This window comes from Elephas maximus, chromosome 6 (assembly GCF_024166365.1).
Source record: "Elephas maximus indicus isolate mEleMax1 chromosome 6, mEleMax1 primary haplotype, whole genome shotgun sequence".
Taxonomy (NCBI): domain Eukaryota; kingdom Metazoa; phylum Chordata; class Mammalia; order Proboscidea; family Elephantidae; genus Elephas; species Elephas maximus.
Window position 1 is genome coordinate 29,483,278 of NC_064824.1, and position 15,889 is coordinate 29,499,166.

General features: G+C 44.9%; 1 protein-coding gene across 5 annotated transcripts in view; it reads left to right on the forward strand.

Moving 5' to 3' along the window:
• The window catches only part of MGAT5 (alpha-1,6-mannosylglycoprotein 6-beta-N-acetylglucosaminyltransferase), a 425,977-nt gene that overhangs the window by 315,675 nt on the left and 94,413 nt on the right, over positions 1-15,889 (forward strand). For all 5 annotated transcript variants that reach the window (XM_049889210.1, XM_049889214.1, XM_049889212.1 and 2 more), the window contains one exon: positions 2,982-3,115. In XM_049889210.1, coding sequence (XP_049745167.1) covers positions 2,982-3,115 — 134 coding nt within the window. The remainder of the gene's footprint in view (positions 1-2,981; positions 3,116-15,889) is intronic.

The window sequence follows — 15,889 nt, forward strand, 5'->3', positions numbered from 1 at the left end:
TATGTTTGTTTCCTCGGGCAGAGTGGTTTCCAAGAGTAGAGGATTTCCTGCATCTTGTTTATGATGGGATTTCTTTGATTTACCTTGAAATGTAAATGCCTTCTCTTTGAAATCCTTCTAACACAGCTGATGTCTGCTTGCCATCTTAAGGTAGAGCCAAAGAGAAAGCTTGGTCTGAGGTTGAATCTTTACAAAAAAGCCATTTCAGATAGCACCAGTCTGTATATGTGGCTTTTTTTAAGCCAATTTGGGAATGCTTGTGTTAAGACCTAGACTCTCTGTGCAGATGTTACCAGGGAGGAAGCCAGCTGCTGTTCAGGTCTGTGGAAGCAAGCCACCCTGGGGCCTGTGGTTAATTCAGAATCACCTGCTGGGGTGAATCGCAGCTGAGCAATCCGTCACGTCCCAGAGGCTCAGCGTCCTATGATAGGTTCAGAGTTATCCAGGAAGAAATATATGGAGAGGCCTGACGGGGGCTCAAGCCACTGCACATTAAATGTGTTGCCATATGTACGCGCTGCCTGTATTTCTTCCCAAGTCTCACCTGAGGCCCCTAAGCCTCACTCATTGATCCACAAGTTAACATCTCAAGACAGGAAAGAGGAGCAGAGACAAAAGCTTTGGATGATAACTTGGATAGAGGAGAGCTTATAGATGTAGTTCAGTCTTCGTATGGCATCAAAGTTGATTTTGTACCAAATTGCGGTCATAGTGCAGCAAAATCCCACCATTTGTCATCGGTATTTTGGATAGGTTATTTATGTCTTCCTCTCCCTCTCAACATTCAAGCTATAAGCTAGGGAAGTCTTTGACACAAAGATGTGTATATGTATATGTGTGAGAATATTTGGTTTTAACAATTACTGTTTTATTTGTGACTATACCTTAGTATAACATGAAATGAGTTGTTACTGTCGTTGATTGCAGAAACAAATATCTAAATCATGGAGCTTTAGTCACTGTGTCAATTTTCTGGTTTTAAAATGCTACCAGCTTTAAAATATAAAAAAAGTGGTCCCTAAGGTTAGAGTGTCAGATTATATTTTGAAACTTTCACAGTTAACAGAATGTTTTACAATGAGGTATTGAAGGCTGCCTTATTGAACCAAGTTGGAATCGACTTGATGGCAACTCGTTTGGCTTTATTTTGCTATTGATGTTTAGTAGTTTAGTATGTACATGGGCTCTCCTCCCCTCCCCCACGGCCCTTCAAATCTCCACTCCTCCAGCTCCTCCAAAAAAAATAATAATAAAAAATCAGTCCTTGCCTCTTGTTGCCGGTGGAATTTATTCAGTAATTTACTTTTCAGCCGACTACAGCCATTGCCTCTGGGCACTTGTTCAAAAAGGCAGAAATGAAATAACAGATTGGCCAGACCGAACACAACTCCCCAGTCACAACCCGATTATCTCCTCATTCTGTCACTCCCATTAGGCAGAAGCCTGGGAGACTAGATGGTGACAACACGGTTTGATGCAGTTCGTTCATCTCCGCAGTTTACGGCTTTGAGCCAGTGTTGGCGGGTTCACCTCTGTGCTGCAGGGCTGTGAGGATAGGGCTTCGCCCTGCCCATCTTAAAGGGCCTCTGTGCCAGCTTCCTTACCTGGGATGGGGCTCCTCAGTCCCCAGAAAGCCACAACAAAAGGAAAGGGGCTTATTTGCTCCATTTGGTGACCCGCCACCTAACCACCCCGTAAATGAGCTTGGTTGAAGCTGCAGCGTGTGGTTTTTACTGAATTTAACTCCATTACCCGGAGGAATCTGCCTTCACGTAGTTATAGCTGTCCGACTCTGGTCAGAGTCCAGCAGAGCAGTTGCTGCGTTTAATAGTGGCTTCATCTTCTGAACACCTGTGAGATTTCTCTGGGCGGGAGCGATGTCCAGGAGAGGAGCGTTCCTCTTTAATCAAGAGAGAATTGTTTTCTGGTTGTTGCCTCCCTTGGAATTTCTTTTTAAGTGATAGGTATAAGATACAAATGTTTGGGGAGTGTTTGGAGTTGTTTTCCCTCTTGGTCAAGTGTTAAAATAGAGAAATTTTGAACAGAAATATTGAGAGAGATCCAGAGAAAAACACTGGTCTCTTCCTGAACAGTATAGTCTATAGACTGGACAGAGTCCCCGGGTGGCGCAAATGGTTAAGCATTCGGCTACTAACCGAAAGGTTGGCAGTTCAAACCCAGCCAGAGGTGCCTCTGAAGACAGGCCTGGTGATCTGCTCCTGAAAGGTCACAGTCTTGATAGACTCTGTAGAGCTCAATTCTACCCGGACACACATGGAGTCGGCATGAGTTGGAATCGCCTTGGTGGCAACTGGTTTTTGTTTTTGTTTTTTTTTTTGCAGTGGTTGGTATTTTGGGGTGGTTCATTTCCCGGTGAGCGTCCCCTTTTCTCTGTGTTTCTATCATCCACCTATTGAATAGACTCGCATAAATGCATGTTTCATCAATGAGTAATTCTTTTGAGAAGGTAGAAGTTTAGAGTATTATTTCCAGGTTCTGCCCCCAATCCCTTTGTACCCAACTGGACAGTTTGTCGTCATGCGGAAGGCCTGTGGCATGACTAGAGTCAGATCAGAGTTTATGACAGCCTTCAGCATCTCTGTTAAGAACCACTGACTGATTCAGCGCCTTTCTCTACAAGGCTCTGGCCATGAGGTGGTGAAGCCAGAATGAGGGTGTTTCTGTCAGGAGACGGTAGCCTTGTGCTGAGGCAACAGGAAGGAGGGTGTGTACAGCTTAATGACTTTTAGACAAATGTATTTTATGCTAAAAAGAAAAAGATTTGGTTTAAGTTAGTCCATCTTGGAGAAAACTGTTCTATGTGAAGGCTTTACCAGGGCTACATGGGAGAGAGCAGTCTTCCACCCCTCCCAGGTAAAATAAAAACATTGACTCGTTTGTGAGATAGCACGTATTACATTTGTTGTTATTTCTTCTTGCAAATTAAACCCTAACTCTCCTTTCCTTCTTTTTCGCATTAGCTCATACTCCAGACAACAGCTTTCTGGGGTTCGTGGTGGAGCAGCACCTGAACTCCAGTGACATTCACCACATTAATGAAATCAAAAGGCAGAACCAGTCCCTTGTGTATGGCAAAGTGGATAGCTTCTGGAAGGTGAGTCAGTCTGCGTGTGTCTCTTCCTGAAAAGAAGCTTGCTGGGTAATTTAATTTGACTTTGATCCAGGGAGTAATCAAGGCAAGTGCCCAGGGCTTAATGGGATCTGCTCAGAAGTAAACAAGAACGTTCAAGGATTTGGTTTCTCAGCATTTGGTTATCTAATAAAGGCAGAATCTGCTCATCCACACAGTGGCTGCATCACAGACCCCTCACTGTCTGCATTTTGGAAGCGACCCAAAATGTCGCTTGTACTTGCTTCTGGGAGTGGATACCTTTCTGAAGCCAGGCACTGCAGAGAGACCCTTTTGCAAATGAGTCTTTTCCTCCATCCTTTGGGAAATTGCATAGGTCGGCAGCTCCGTTGGCCTGGGGAAGGCAGTGACCTTCACATCCTTCTGGCTGTGGTCAATAATCATGGTCAGTGGTCATTATTCAACTAATTCAGAAACAGAAATGTCCACTGGGAGTTTGGATAAAGCTCTTGGCTACAGACGGAACCAGATTTTCCAACAGGTTGAGCCCCTTTGTCTTCCTGGTATGTGGTTTCCAGAGTGCAACTGGGGAAGGTACAGCAGAAACAGAACTGGATTGGGTGTGACCTATTGACAAGCAAGGCAGATCTTTTTATATAGGAAGCCTGCCTTAGTATGCAGATGGAATCATTTGTTTTTGTTTGTAGGGTTTCTTTTTTTTTGGAGGAAATATTTTTATGGGACCAAACCATCTCTAGGACTTAAAAACATGCCTGTTCCTAAGCGTAAAAGCCCATCGCTTTCCAGAATGATCATAAACTGAAACTTATATCTCCCTTTTCTAGGAAGTTAAAAACCCTACAAATGGGTTCATACAAGTGATGTACAGGGTGAAAAAACATTCCCTCCTGTTGATTTTCTGACCCCGTGTTCAGAAAAGGGAAAGTTTTGCCCAGCCCGCCCCCTTCGGTTCTAAGAGGCCAGCTATACCGAAGGGACTGTTAAATTGGCCTGTTTCCTGGGAAGCTGATTTAATTCCAGATAGCTGTCTTTGCCATCAGTGGCTAAAATTCTGCCTTAGTCTAATACAGAGTTCTCAACTGGGGGCAGTTTTGCCCCTAGGGGACATTTGGCAATGTCTGGAGACATTTTTGGTTGTCTGGGACAGGGTGCTACTGGCATTTAGTAGAAGTCAAGCGTGCGGCTAAACATTCTGCAGTGCACAGGACAGCCCTGCCACGAGGTATCAACAGGCCCAAAATGTCAGTAGCACCAAGGCTGAAAAACCCTCGGCTGGTAAATAAGATTTATTTTCTCCATATGCTTTTCACACTTTCCCCTACCAAGTAAAATAAAATCAATCCGGATTATAAATGGTTATTTAAGATGTTCCCCTGAATTTATACATCTTTACTTCCCTCGTATCAGAATCGGCCCTGTGTCAACAGTGCATCTTTCAGCTGACTTTCTGCCAGACTCGGGTTAAAAAGGGCAAGTTGGGTGTTCTCCTTCTCAGCTTGGCTGTGAAATGAACGGATCGCAGCATTGATTTTAGGACGACTCAGGCTCATAGAAGAGAGCTACAGCTCCCTTCTCCCCTTTGCACCTGCTTGAAGAAAGTAGCTTGCATCCTGTGCAGACTTGACCTTGAAATATATCACTTCTGCTTTGTAACTCAAATGCCATCTTCTTCTGGATGTCTCCAGCAGCTTTTTCAGGTTCCCTAGAAAAACAATCTTAATTGGTTCTGAAAGCTTTTTTGCTTTATTGGTCATGTATAATATATATATATATGTGTGTGTGAATTATATATACACACATACACACACGTATGTAAAATAGTACTACCACTTAAAGGAAACTCCCTGGATGCCAGTCAGAATCCCGAAAGTGTTAACCAACTTGAGCCTAGAGATTTAGGGTGGGATTTAGAAATCTCTCCGCATTTGAGATGTTACCTATGCAGGTGACCTGATCCTCTGCATACTGTGTATCACAGCAGGAACAGAACCGGATTGGGTGTGACCCGTAGATAAGCAAGGCAAACCTTTTTATATGGCAAGTCTGCCTTAGTATGTAGATGGCATCATTTGTTTTGTTTTGATTTTTTTGAGGAAATATTTTTGTGCGACCAAACCATCTCTAGGACTTAAAAACATGGCTGTTCCTAAATGTAAGAATCCATCACCTTCCAGAATGATCCAAGCCGCGGTTTTCTATTGTTCTCTCTCGCTTGTCAGGGGAGCTAAAAATCCTACAAATAGGGGTATACAAGTGATGTACAGGGTGAAAGACAATTCTGTGCTGTTGGTTTTCTGACCCCAACAGATGGCTGAGAGGCAGTGTGTCTACCTTGGTCTTCATCTAAATACTCAAAATCTAGTGTATTTCAATTTTATTACATCATTCCAACATTCTGTACTGGGAAAGGCCCTAAAAGATGAGAAATACTGTGAAGTTTTAACATGAATTCAGGACATATTCTCAAACGTTAGAACACAACGCAGTATGTGAGCATTGCTGGGCTCGTATCCTGGCTCTCCCACCTGCTGCTTGATCTCGGGCAAGTTACTTAACTTCTCTTTGCTTCGTTTTCATCTGTAAAATAGAAATGATACTAAGATTTTTGTGGCGATTAGTTAACATTATAAAGTACTTAGAACAGCACCTGGCACACCAAACCCAAAACCAAACCTACTGCCATCGAGTCGATTCCGACTCATAGTGACCATAGAGGACAGAGTAGAACCGCCCCATAGAGTTTCCAAGGAGTGCCTGGGGGATTCAAACTGCCAGCCTTTTGGTTAGCAGTCGTAACACTTAACCACTACGCCACCAGGCACTTGACCACTATGCCACCAGAGTTTCCACCTGGCACACAGTAAGTCTAAATAAATAATTGCTGCTATTATTAACATCATTACTGGGGCCAGATAGGAAGCACAAAAGCGAGAATTGGTGGGAGTGTGAGGCAGTGATAGAGGCTGTGAAAAGCTAATTGCCATCAAGTCAGTTCCGACTACTGGCAAGCAGCCTCATGTGTGTCAGCGTAGAACTGTACTCTGTAGGGTTTTCAGTGGCTGATTTTTCGGAAGCAGGTCACCAGGCCTTTCTTCAGAGCCTGTGAGGAACTGGCAAATGTAAGCCTGCCTAAAGATAGTCAAGTTTTTAAACCTTGCCAGGGGTGAGCAAACTCTGGCCCATGAGCCACGTTTAATGCTCCACCTGGTTTTATAAATAGAGTTTTATTGGAACATAGTCGTACACATTTATTCCTGTGTTATCTATGGCTGCCTCCATACTGCACCTGCAGTTGTGACAGAAACCATATGACCCGCAAAGCCTAGAATATTTACTGTCTGACTCTTTTCAGAAGAAGTTTGCCGACCCCTGAACTCAGCTGTGCCTAAGTAAACCAAGTATGTCTCTGGAGGCCACACTTGGCCAGTAGCATGGATCTCATTAGGGTCTTTTTAGCTTGTTTTCAGCATTCTTCATCATGTTCGATGTATTGAGGCTGATGGATAACTGATACCTGGAAAGATGCAATGTGACTACTAAAATCCCTGTCACTCCAAAGACAAGGCAGCGAGTACTGAGAGTGGACCCTCCTAGTAGGCATTCTGCAAGGCTAGCCCTTATTCTATAGCTAATGCATTGATAAAAGGAGAGGCCATACGTTTGTGCCATATTGATACTTCTCAGAGCCTTTCACAGCTAGCACGTAAGGTGGTACACACCAATTTCTTTTGAGGTGGGGAGGGCAGCTGTTATCATCCTTAACCATCTGGTTTATAGATGAGGAACTGGCTCACAGAGCTGGAGTGACTTGCCTAAGGTCACACAGCACAGCTGGTGTTCTGGCCTACCTACCACTCCTTGCTTGACAGAGCTGCTCTTCTGCTCTCTGCCCTTAGGTTTTGCCACTCAAAGATGATTCCATGACTAGAACAGGACTCATGGTGACCCCATGGGTGTCAGAGTAGAACTATGCTCCATAGGGGTTTTTCAGAAGGAGATCACCAGACCTTTCTTCCAAGGTGCCTCTGGATGGACTGGAGCCTCCAACCTGTTGATGAGCAGCTGTTAGCCATTTGTACCGCCCAAAGATTCCAGTATGCAGAAAGGATGGGTGACTTAAGCATGTAGCTGAAACTGTGAACAAATATTGGCATAACAAGTAAATTGCTGCTCCTGGCTACCCTGTGTAAGAATGAAAGGTCAGCAACAGTCCTGCAGCCAGTTTTGCAAAGAGTAAATACTCCTTATTTGGGGAATTAAAATTGTTTCCAGATGTGGGCCCCAAGGGCCTGGCTTGCCCCAACCATAACCTGTCTGGCTGCAACCAAAGTCAGTCTCATCCCAATTCAGAAAAATCCTTTTTATGCAGACCTCAAAGATGGTGTGACTTTAAAGCATTGCCTCAAGTTAGCACATGGACCCTCCCTTAGCCGTAGCCTAAAAATGGGACAGCAGACCTTCCAGAAATATAATTCAGCCTTTCTCTTCTCTTCATCCCTAACCCCCTGCCCTTCTCTAATCCATTCTACACAAAGCAGCCATCTTCTTAGAATGTAAATTGGATCATGTCATTCCTTTACTCAAAACCCTCCAATGGTTTCATTTTAAACTTAGAACACATTGAATTTACAGTGAAATCCCATCTCAGTAGCAGTAGTATGGCTTAGGGAGACTGTGAGTTAGCCACGGCCTGCTGTGCACCTGCTACGCTCCTTCCTCCTGCTGTGGCTACACTGGCACCTGCACCCCCCTCCTGCCACCTGAGCTTGGCCAGGCCTCTTTAATGGCCAGTCCTTTCACATGCTCAAGCCTCGGACCTTTTCAAACAGGCCTGCAATGGCCAGCCTGTCCTTAAGGCATGTCCTCGACTGCCACGCCTCGCCCATCCCTATCACAGCACCGTGGTCATCCCGTCCTTGTCATTTTGGTCAGCTTGCAATCGTGTGTTGATTTATCTTTTGTCATCAGTCTCTCCTTAATTACTAGATGGTGAGCTCTATAAGGAAGGTCCTGGGTGGCACAAATGGTTTGCGCTTAACTGCTAACCTAAAGGTTGACGGTTTGAACCCACTCACCAGCACTGTGGAAGAAAAGGCCTGGCAATCTGCTTCCATTAAGATTACAGCCAAGAAAACCCTATGGAGAGGTTCTACTCTGTAACACTTTCGGTTGTCATGAGTCAGAATCAATTTACCAGCAACTAACAACAGCAACAAGCCCTATGAGGCCAGGAATTGAATCTGGTTTGCTTACCCACCACAGTGCCTGCCATATAGCAAGCACTTAGTAACAATTTGATGAATGTATTAATCTCCTTTTGATTTAGTTTAGTACTGATTTATCTGGGGAAGCTGGAATACAACTTGTAATGATTTTGCTATGGGCATTTTCCAGTGCTCTTGGGTCTGAGGGAGACTAGAAGAGGGGGGTTTGATAGAAAAGGAGAGGAGCCAGACTTGTACATATTCTGTAGCCACATAGAGGTTTGAGAGTTTTGGAAAAGCGCTGGCGAGCTTAGCAGCCAGATGACATGGGGAGACAGTGGGGTAGAGGAGCTTGGAGACCACTTCCTGGGCCAGCTCTGGTGTCATCTGATTCCTCGCTTATATAAATGAAGGTACTGGTAAGAAGGAATGAATTATTGATACACACGACAGGGTGACTGATCTCAGAGCAAGTATGCTGAATAGAAGAACCAAACCCAAAAGAAGAGCACATACTGTGTGATTCTACGAATATAAAACTCTAGAAGATGCAAACTAATCTATAGTGGCAGAAAGCAGATCTGGTTGCTTGAGGAGGGGGGAGAGAGAAGGATTGATTACATAGGGGCATAAGGAAACTTTTGGGGTGATGGACATCTTCACTGTCTTGATTATGGTGAAGGTTTCACAGGTGTATACATGTGCCAGCACTTATAAAATTATTCACTTTACATGTATACCAAAACAAAACAAAAAAAAAACCTGTTGCTGTTGAATTGATTCCAGACAGCTTCTTATATGTCAGTTATACTTCACTAAGCCTTCCTTGGGTGACACAAATGCCTAAGGGCTTGGCTGCTAACCAGAAGGCTGGCGATTCTAATCCACCCACAGGTGCCTCAGAAGAAAGGCTTGACGGCCTGCTTCCGAAAGGTCACAGCCATTGAAAACTCTGTGGTGCACTCTTACTCTGCCCACACGGGGTTGCCATTAGCTGAGGTCGACTCAACCGTTGGTACTGGTTTTATACCTCAATAAAGCTGTTAAAAAAATAAATGAAGGTTGGCAAACAGCAGCATGCAGGCCACATCCAGCCTGTGGCCTGCATTTGTACAACTTGCAAGCTATAAACGTTTTTTACATTTTTGAAGGGTTATAAAAACGAAACAAAAAGAGTATGTGAGAGACTATGTGTTCCTGCAAAGCCTAAAATATTTACTATCCGTCCCTTTACAGAAAAGATTTGCCAACCCCTGACAGAGGTCAGTAATTTCTCTTCTCTGTTCCTTGGTGTTCTAGGGGAGGGGTGCTGTGGAGGGGAAGGGGGGCCACACAGTGTGGGCCCCAGCCCGCCAAAGCAACTCTAATTTATCTGTGACGTAGCTTTGGGTTTCCAGTAAGATTTCACGAGAGAACATGGTTCCAGTGGTGATGGTCGTTCAACATGAGAATCCCAATTAATGTCATGGAATGGCATATGTAAAAAATGTCGAAATGGCAATTTGTTCTGTTACAGATATTTTTACCACGATAATAATAAAAGGTTCAACTGCTTTAAACAACCAAAAAAATAAAAAGATTCTAGACTAGGTGACTTCTGAGATAGGATCCCATTCTTAAAGCTATATAATTATCTAGCTCACTAATTTGGTTGACTTGGGCTTACTTTCTTCATGCAAAATTGGAAATTAGAGTAGTTTAGAGAAATGCTGTTTTATCTCATAATAAGAATTAACTCTCCTAGTACATTGTGGCACAGTGGTTAAGAGCTTGGCTGCTAACCAAAAAGGTCAGCAGTTCAAATCCACCAGCCGCTCCTTAGAAGCCCTATGGGACAGTTCTCCTCTGTCCTATGGGATCTCCATGAGTCAGAATCCACTTGATGGCATTGGGTTTGGTTTCTGGTGAGTACATTGTTTTAATGAACCAGAAAAGACCTTTGTAATTAATGAATGTACTGAAACCTTGTAAAAGAACACATTTTTGTAAGTTAAGCCTTGTCATCCTGTTTACTCTTTCATTTGACTTAGCCAGACTTTTCTTCACAGATAATGTAGAGACAAATCAGATAAACATAAACCCACCTTAGGTCAAATTTGCATACATTTTGAAATAACAGAGTTGGACTCAGTTTCATTGAATTTTCTGTAAAATCTAATGCGACCTTAGCTCTTGGTTTTGGTTCCAACCGGAAGAGCATTCAGAATCATCTCTGTATCTCTTCTGGTTTATCTCCTTGGGGAAAAAAGTCGTTCAGAAAAGACTTTGTCGTGATCCCTTAGAGGCTACATGCCTTAGCTTCCCAGTGCTGCTGTAACAAAAATACCACAAGTGGGTGGCTTTAAAGAATAGAAATTAATTTTCTCACAGTTCTGGAGGCTACAAGTCTGAATTCAGGGCACTGTCTATCAGAGAAGGCTTTTCCTCTGTGGTTCTGGCAGAAGAGCCTTGTCTCTCTCAGCTTCTATAGTCCTGGAGTTCCTTGGTTCCTTGGTAATCTTCACATGGCATCTATTTTCCCCCGTTTTTGCTTCTCGTCTCTGTTCTCTATGCTGCTCCTTATGACTAAGAAGCGATTAGATTTAAGACACACCTTGCACTGATGCAGCCGCAGTAACACAACAAAGAAAACTCTATTTCCAAACAGGATTATATCCACAAGTATAGTAGGTAGGATTCCAACACATGTCTTGAGGGAACACAATTCAGTCTACTTCCCAGAGGCAGGGAGCAGATTGCTTTCCCCAGGGAGAAGTTCAGTGGAGATGGTCAGCCACTTGGTGACAGGGACTCACCAAGCCTTGGTCATCTGAGCTGGTGTTATATCCGGCTCAGTGCCTGAAAAACCAGTTTAAAAAAACCAGTTGGCAGAAACGTCCACATAAACCAGAGACCAGAAGAACTAGATGGCTACCACTGATGATCGCCCTGACAGGGAACGCAACAGAGAATCCCTGATGGAGTAGGAGAACAGTGGGTTGTAGACCTCAAATTCTCGTAAAAAGACCAGACTTAATGGTCTGACTGAGACTGGAGGGACCCTGGAGGTCATCGTCCCCAGACCCTCTGTTAGCCCAAGACTGGAACCATTCCCAAAGCCAACTCTTCAGACAGGGATTGGACTAAACTACAAGACAGAAAATGATACTGGTGAGGGTGAGCTTCTTGGCTCAAGTAGACACATGAGGCTATGTGGGCGGCTCCTTTCTAGAGGAGAGATGAGAAGGCAGAGGCGGACAAGAGCTGGTTGAATGGACATGGGTAATACGGTGGAGAGGAGGAGTATGCTGTCTCATTAGGGAGAGAGCAGCTAGGAGTACAGAGCAAGGTGTGTATAAGTTTTTATATGAGAGACTGACTTGATTTGTAAACTTCCACTTAAAGCACAATAAATAAAAAGTAAATTTAAAAAAAAAAAAAAACAGATGCCTGTCGAGTCAATTGAAACCTATGGCACCCTATGTGTGTCAGAGTAGAACTGTGCTCCATAATGTTTTCAGTGGCTGATTTTTCAGAAGTAGATCACCAGTCCTTTCTTTTCAAGGTACCTCTGGGTGGACTTGAACCTCCAGTGTTTCAGCCAGCAGCCAAACACATTAACCATTTGCACCACCGCAGGATTCCACTCAGTGCCTGAGATACGATAAACTGCAGTCACATCACAGGCCTTTTCTCCAAACTCACCTGCTAGCTTGGGGAGAAAACAGAACAGAGAGGAGAAACCAAATGCTAAGAGAAGCATCGGAAGTGAACCATTAGCTTTTAAGATTCCAAGGACTAAGGTCTAAGAGACTTAAGGACTTTTCAGAAGTAGTCTTGGCTGCATGCTAATTTTATAAGCTAACGCTTCATGGTAGCCATCGTAAGCACATCAGTATTTGAGAAGTGTTTGTACCCAGGAGCTTGGGGACCTCGGGCGGCCTTTTTTCTCATCTCGTCGTCCTAGTGGTCCATTCCCTGTTTCATCAGGCTTTGTGTTAGCAGCATAAACCTATGCAGGTTTCCTTGTTGGTTGGCAGAGAGAACACACTGTCCTTATTGAAGTCCTGTTCAATCTGGAGACTCTACTGAAGACAGTCTGGAGCAGTTGGAGGAGCCCTAGGTGGGAAAGCAGATGGCCACATTCTAATTTCAGTAGTAGCATTAACTGGCTGCTTGTCCTTGGAAGTCACTTGCCCTCAGGTCTCAATTTCCTCATCTGTAAAACGAGGCAGAGAACTGGATGTTCTTTTGTTTAGGTCCCCTGAGTTCCATGATTCTATAATCTAAACTCCTTCTTGGCCTTCTCTAATTTTTTCAAGAGCAGGGGCACGGAGCAGATAGCCAACGAGACAAGTTTATTACGGGCTATCAGAAGTAGGACAGACCCAGACCAGGGAGCCCAGCCAGGGGGTGGGGAGTGGTAACTGGGCCAAGCCAGACACAGAGTTCAGAAAACCAGTCGTCCCAAGGAGAGGATGGGATTGTTGTAAAATAGCACCAATGTATATAACAGAGATTTAAAGATTTTCCTTGACAGTAGGCTCCATATGAGTCGACAGTATGGTCAGCTGCCAAGAACTGATAATGGACTTTCAGTTGAGGCACACCATATAGAATGAAGGGGGGGAATGCTGTAACACATTTGAGAGCACCTGGCAGGCGGGTCACCAGTCCCTGTCCCCCTCAGGATATGTTGGTCCTCATCCTTCCCCTGCCTGGTGAGTCCACCTGGGGACTTGGGAGCCACACTGTTGTTGCTGTTAGCTGCCATCTCTTTGACCACCAACTCATGGCTTCCCCATTCACAACAGTACAAAACGCTGCCCAGTCTTGCACCATCCCCATGATTTGTTGTGGATCAGACTGTTGTGATCCATAGGATTTTCACTGGCCGATTTTCAGAAGTAGATCACCAGGCCTTTCTTCCTAGTCTGTTTTAGTCTAGAAGCTCCACTGAAACCTGTTCAGCATCATAGCAACATGTAAGCCTCCACTAGCAGACAGGTGGTAGCTGCATGTGAGGTGCACTGACCAGGAATCAAACCTACGTCTCCCTCATGGAAGGAGAGAATTCACCACGGAACTCCCAATGCCTGAGGTTAAATCCTGGCTCTACACTGAGTAGCTGTGTAATTGTAGACAAGTCATTTTGGCTCTCTGTGCCTCTGTTCTCTCATCTGTAAAATGGGAGATAATACCTACTTTTTGGTTCTTGTGAAGATTGCATGAATTAATAAATATAAAGCTATCAGGACAATGTCTCGTACTTATTAAGGTCTGTGATAATTTTTGCTGTTAGTAGTATTATTATCTAGGCAAATCAGAGCCCTTTTGATTGGAAGGAGTAGGATATGGGGAGACTCAGAGCCATGCTTTATGAAGACTGAAGAAACAGATGTTAGGCCAGGGGAAAAAAAAAAGGTCGATGTGGGCTGGAACTCTGAAGGGCTGGCACATAAAGAATTAGATTTGTTCTGTGTGACCTGAAAAGGGACCAGAGATAGTGAACTTGATGAGCATTCCAGGAATATCATACAAGGCATAACTTACTCGTCAGCACTGTCCAAAGATGAGGCGAGCCACCTAGGAAGCCATTAGCCTCCCGTTGCTGTTGGCTGAACGCGCGTTTGCAGGGCTTTGGGAGAGATGTCACGAATGCCAAGGGCATGTTGGACTACCTGAATTTTAAGATCCTGTCAACCCAGAGATTCTGTGTTTGTAGGACGTGTGTGGGAAGGGGCGGGGGCAAGAGAACAGGAAGGACGCTCCAAGGAGGAAAAGCTCATCCACGGGCTGGAAACGTCCAGAAAGATGTTGCTCACGCTGTCCTAGCATCAGGACACAGCTTTGTGGTCCGCAATGAAGAGCACAGCCTCAGTCCCACAGGTGGAGTCTAACTCACAGGCATTTATGTATGGCCAGCATGGCGTTTTTTAAGTTGGGAAATTTGCCACCTGAGAAAGCTCATCTGAAAAGCCAGAATCACTAGCTTCTCCTGAAAATAAATGATTTGGCAAATTGGACTCACCTTCCCCACACGCCAAAGATTGGTTAGAGCTGAGTGGTGGCCATCCCCACATGTGAGCTCTGGGCTGTTCCAGGGCTGACAGTTCACTTGGTCTCCTTCTTTATCTCCGTGATCTGTTTGGCCCTCAGAAACACTTGAGTTTGCCACCCATGTCCTGTGGAAGCCAGGAAGAAGCCACCATTTTTCCTAGCCTCCTCAGAAGGAATAGGTTTCCTTTGAAGAGGGTGAAGTTGCAGAAGGAAACTTACATGGAGCCATGAGTTCCATATTTTATCCAGGTCAAGTCATCCTTTCAATGGTCTGTTGGGAAATTTGTTGAATTTTAAGGTATAAGGGTGGGCGGGGAGAGGAAGAACAAAGCCTTGTCTGTTGAAACCCTTTGGGTAAGTCTGCAGCTCCACAGCAACCCCAGGTTCTTGAGCCCGGTATGTTAGGCTCGGAGTTGGTCCTTATCATCAGAGCCCGCCCACGAGCCCTTCTGACTTGCCAGCCCAGCCCTGACACGGCCTGCCTGTGGCTGCTGCTGCCAGCTGAGCTTGTGACTGAGCTGATTCTTCTTTGGGTGGGGCTTGGGGTGGATGAGAAGAGCCCATGGCATTGCGACCCCCCATCTGGCACTTTGAGGCTGTTAACTTGCTGCTCTTACGTAAGTATAATAAAGTCAGTAGACGTCTTCCTACCTGAACGTGAAAAACTCCTCCTCTAGGCCCAGGTTTGATTCTCAGCCAGCGCACCTCATGTGCAGCCAGCGCACCTCATGTGCAGCCACCACCCGTCTATCCCTGGGGGCTTGGGTGTTGCTATGATGCTGAACTGATTTCAGTGGAGCTTCCAGACTAAGGCAGGCTAGAAAGAAAAGCCTGGTGATCTACTTCCGAAAATCAGCCCGTGAAAACTCTATGGATCACATCAGTTTGATCAACAATCAATCATGGGGATGGTGCAGGACCAGTGCTTGGGGTCCCCATGACTTTTGACTTGATGGCAGCTAACAACCAAAACAACACAACTGGTAGAGCCTCTCTCTCATGATTACAGCTTCAAACAGGAGCTTAGTTGTAGGTCCCTGCAGGAACCCAACATGGTACTCTGAAATAGCAAGGACTTTTTTTTTTCCCTGAGATAATTCCCAACTTATGTTCCAAGGAAAGACAAGAAAGCTTAAGTCAGTTCTTAGACCCTAATAATCTCGGTCAGTGTTAAGCAGACTTGAACGGTTGTAAGTACCACCTGGGAACATACTAAGCATCGAGGTGCCAGGGCCCCTCCTCAGCCTCATCAGATCAGAATCTTCAGGGGAGGGACCTGGGAATCTGTGTGTTCACCAGTTAGGCTCAAGTAATTCTATAAACAGGCGAGTGTGGGAAGTGATCACCCATTTCCTAGATCTGAAAAATTCTTAATTGCTTTCTTTCTATGTGTGGTGTATGTCTGCCATGTTGTAGCTGACCCCCACCCCATACTGTAAGAAGATACTTATTGTGCCTCTTGTTTGACCAGGACTGCGTCCTGAGTTCGGGGTCTTTACTTCCCAGACCAGCTTAGCAGCTGCAAGGCCCAGCT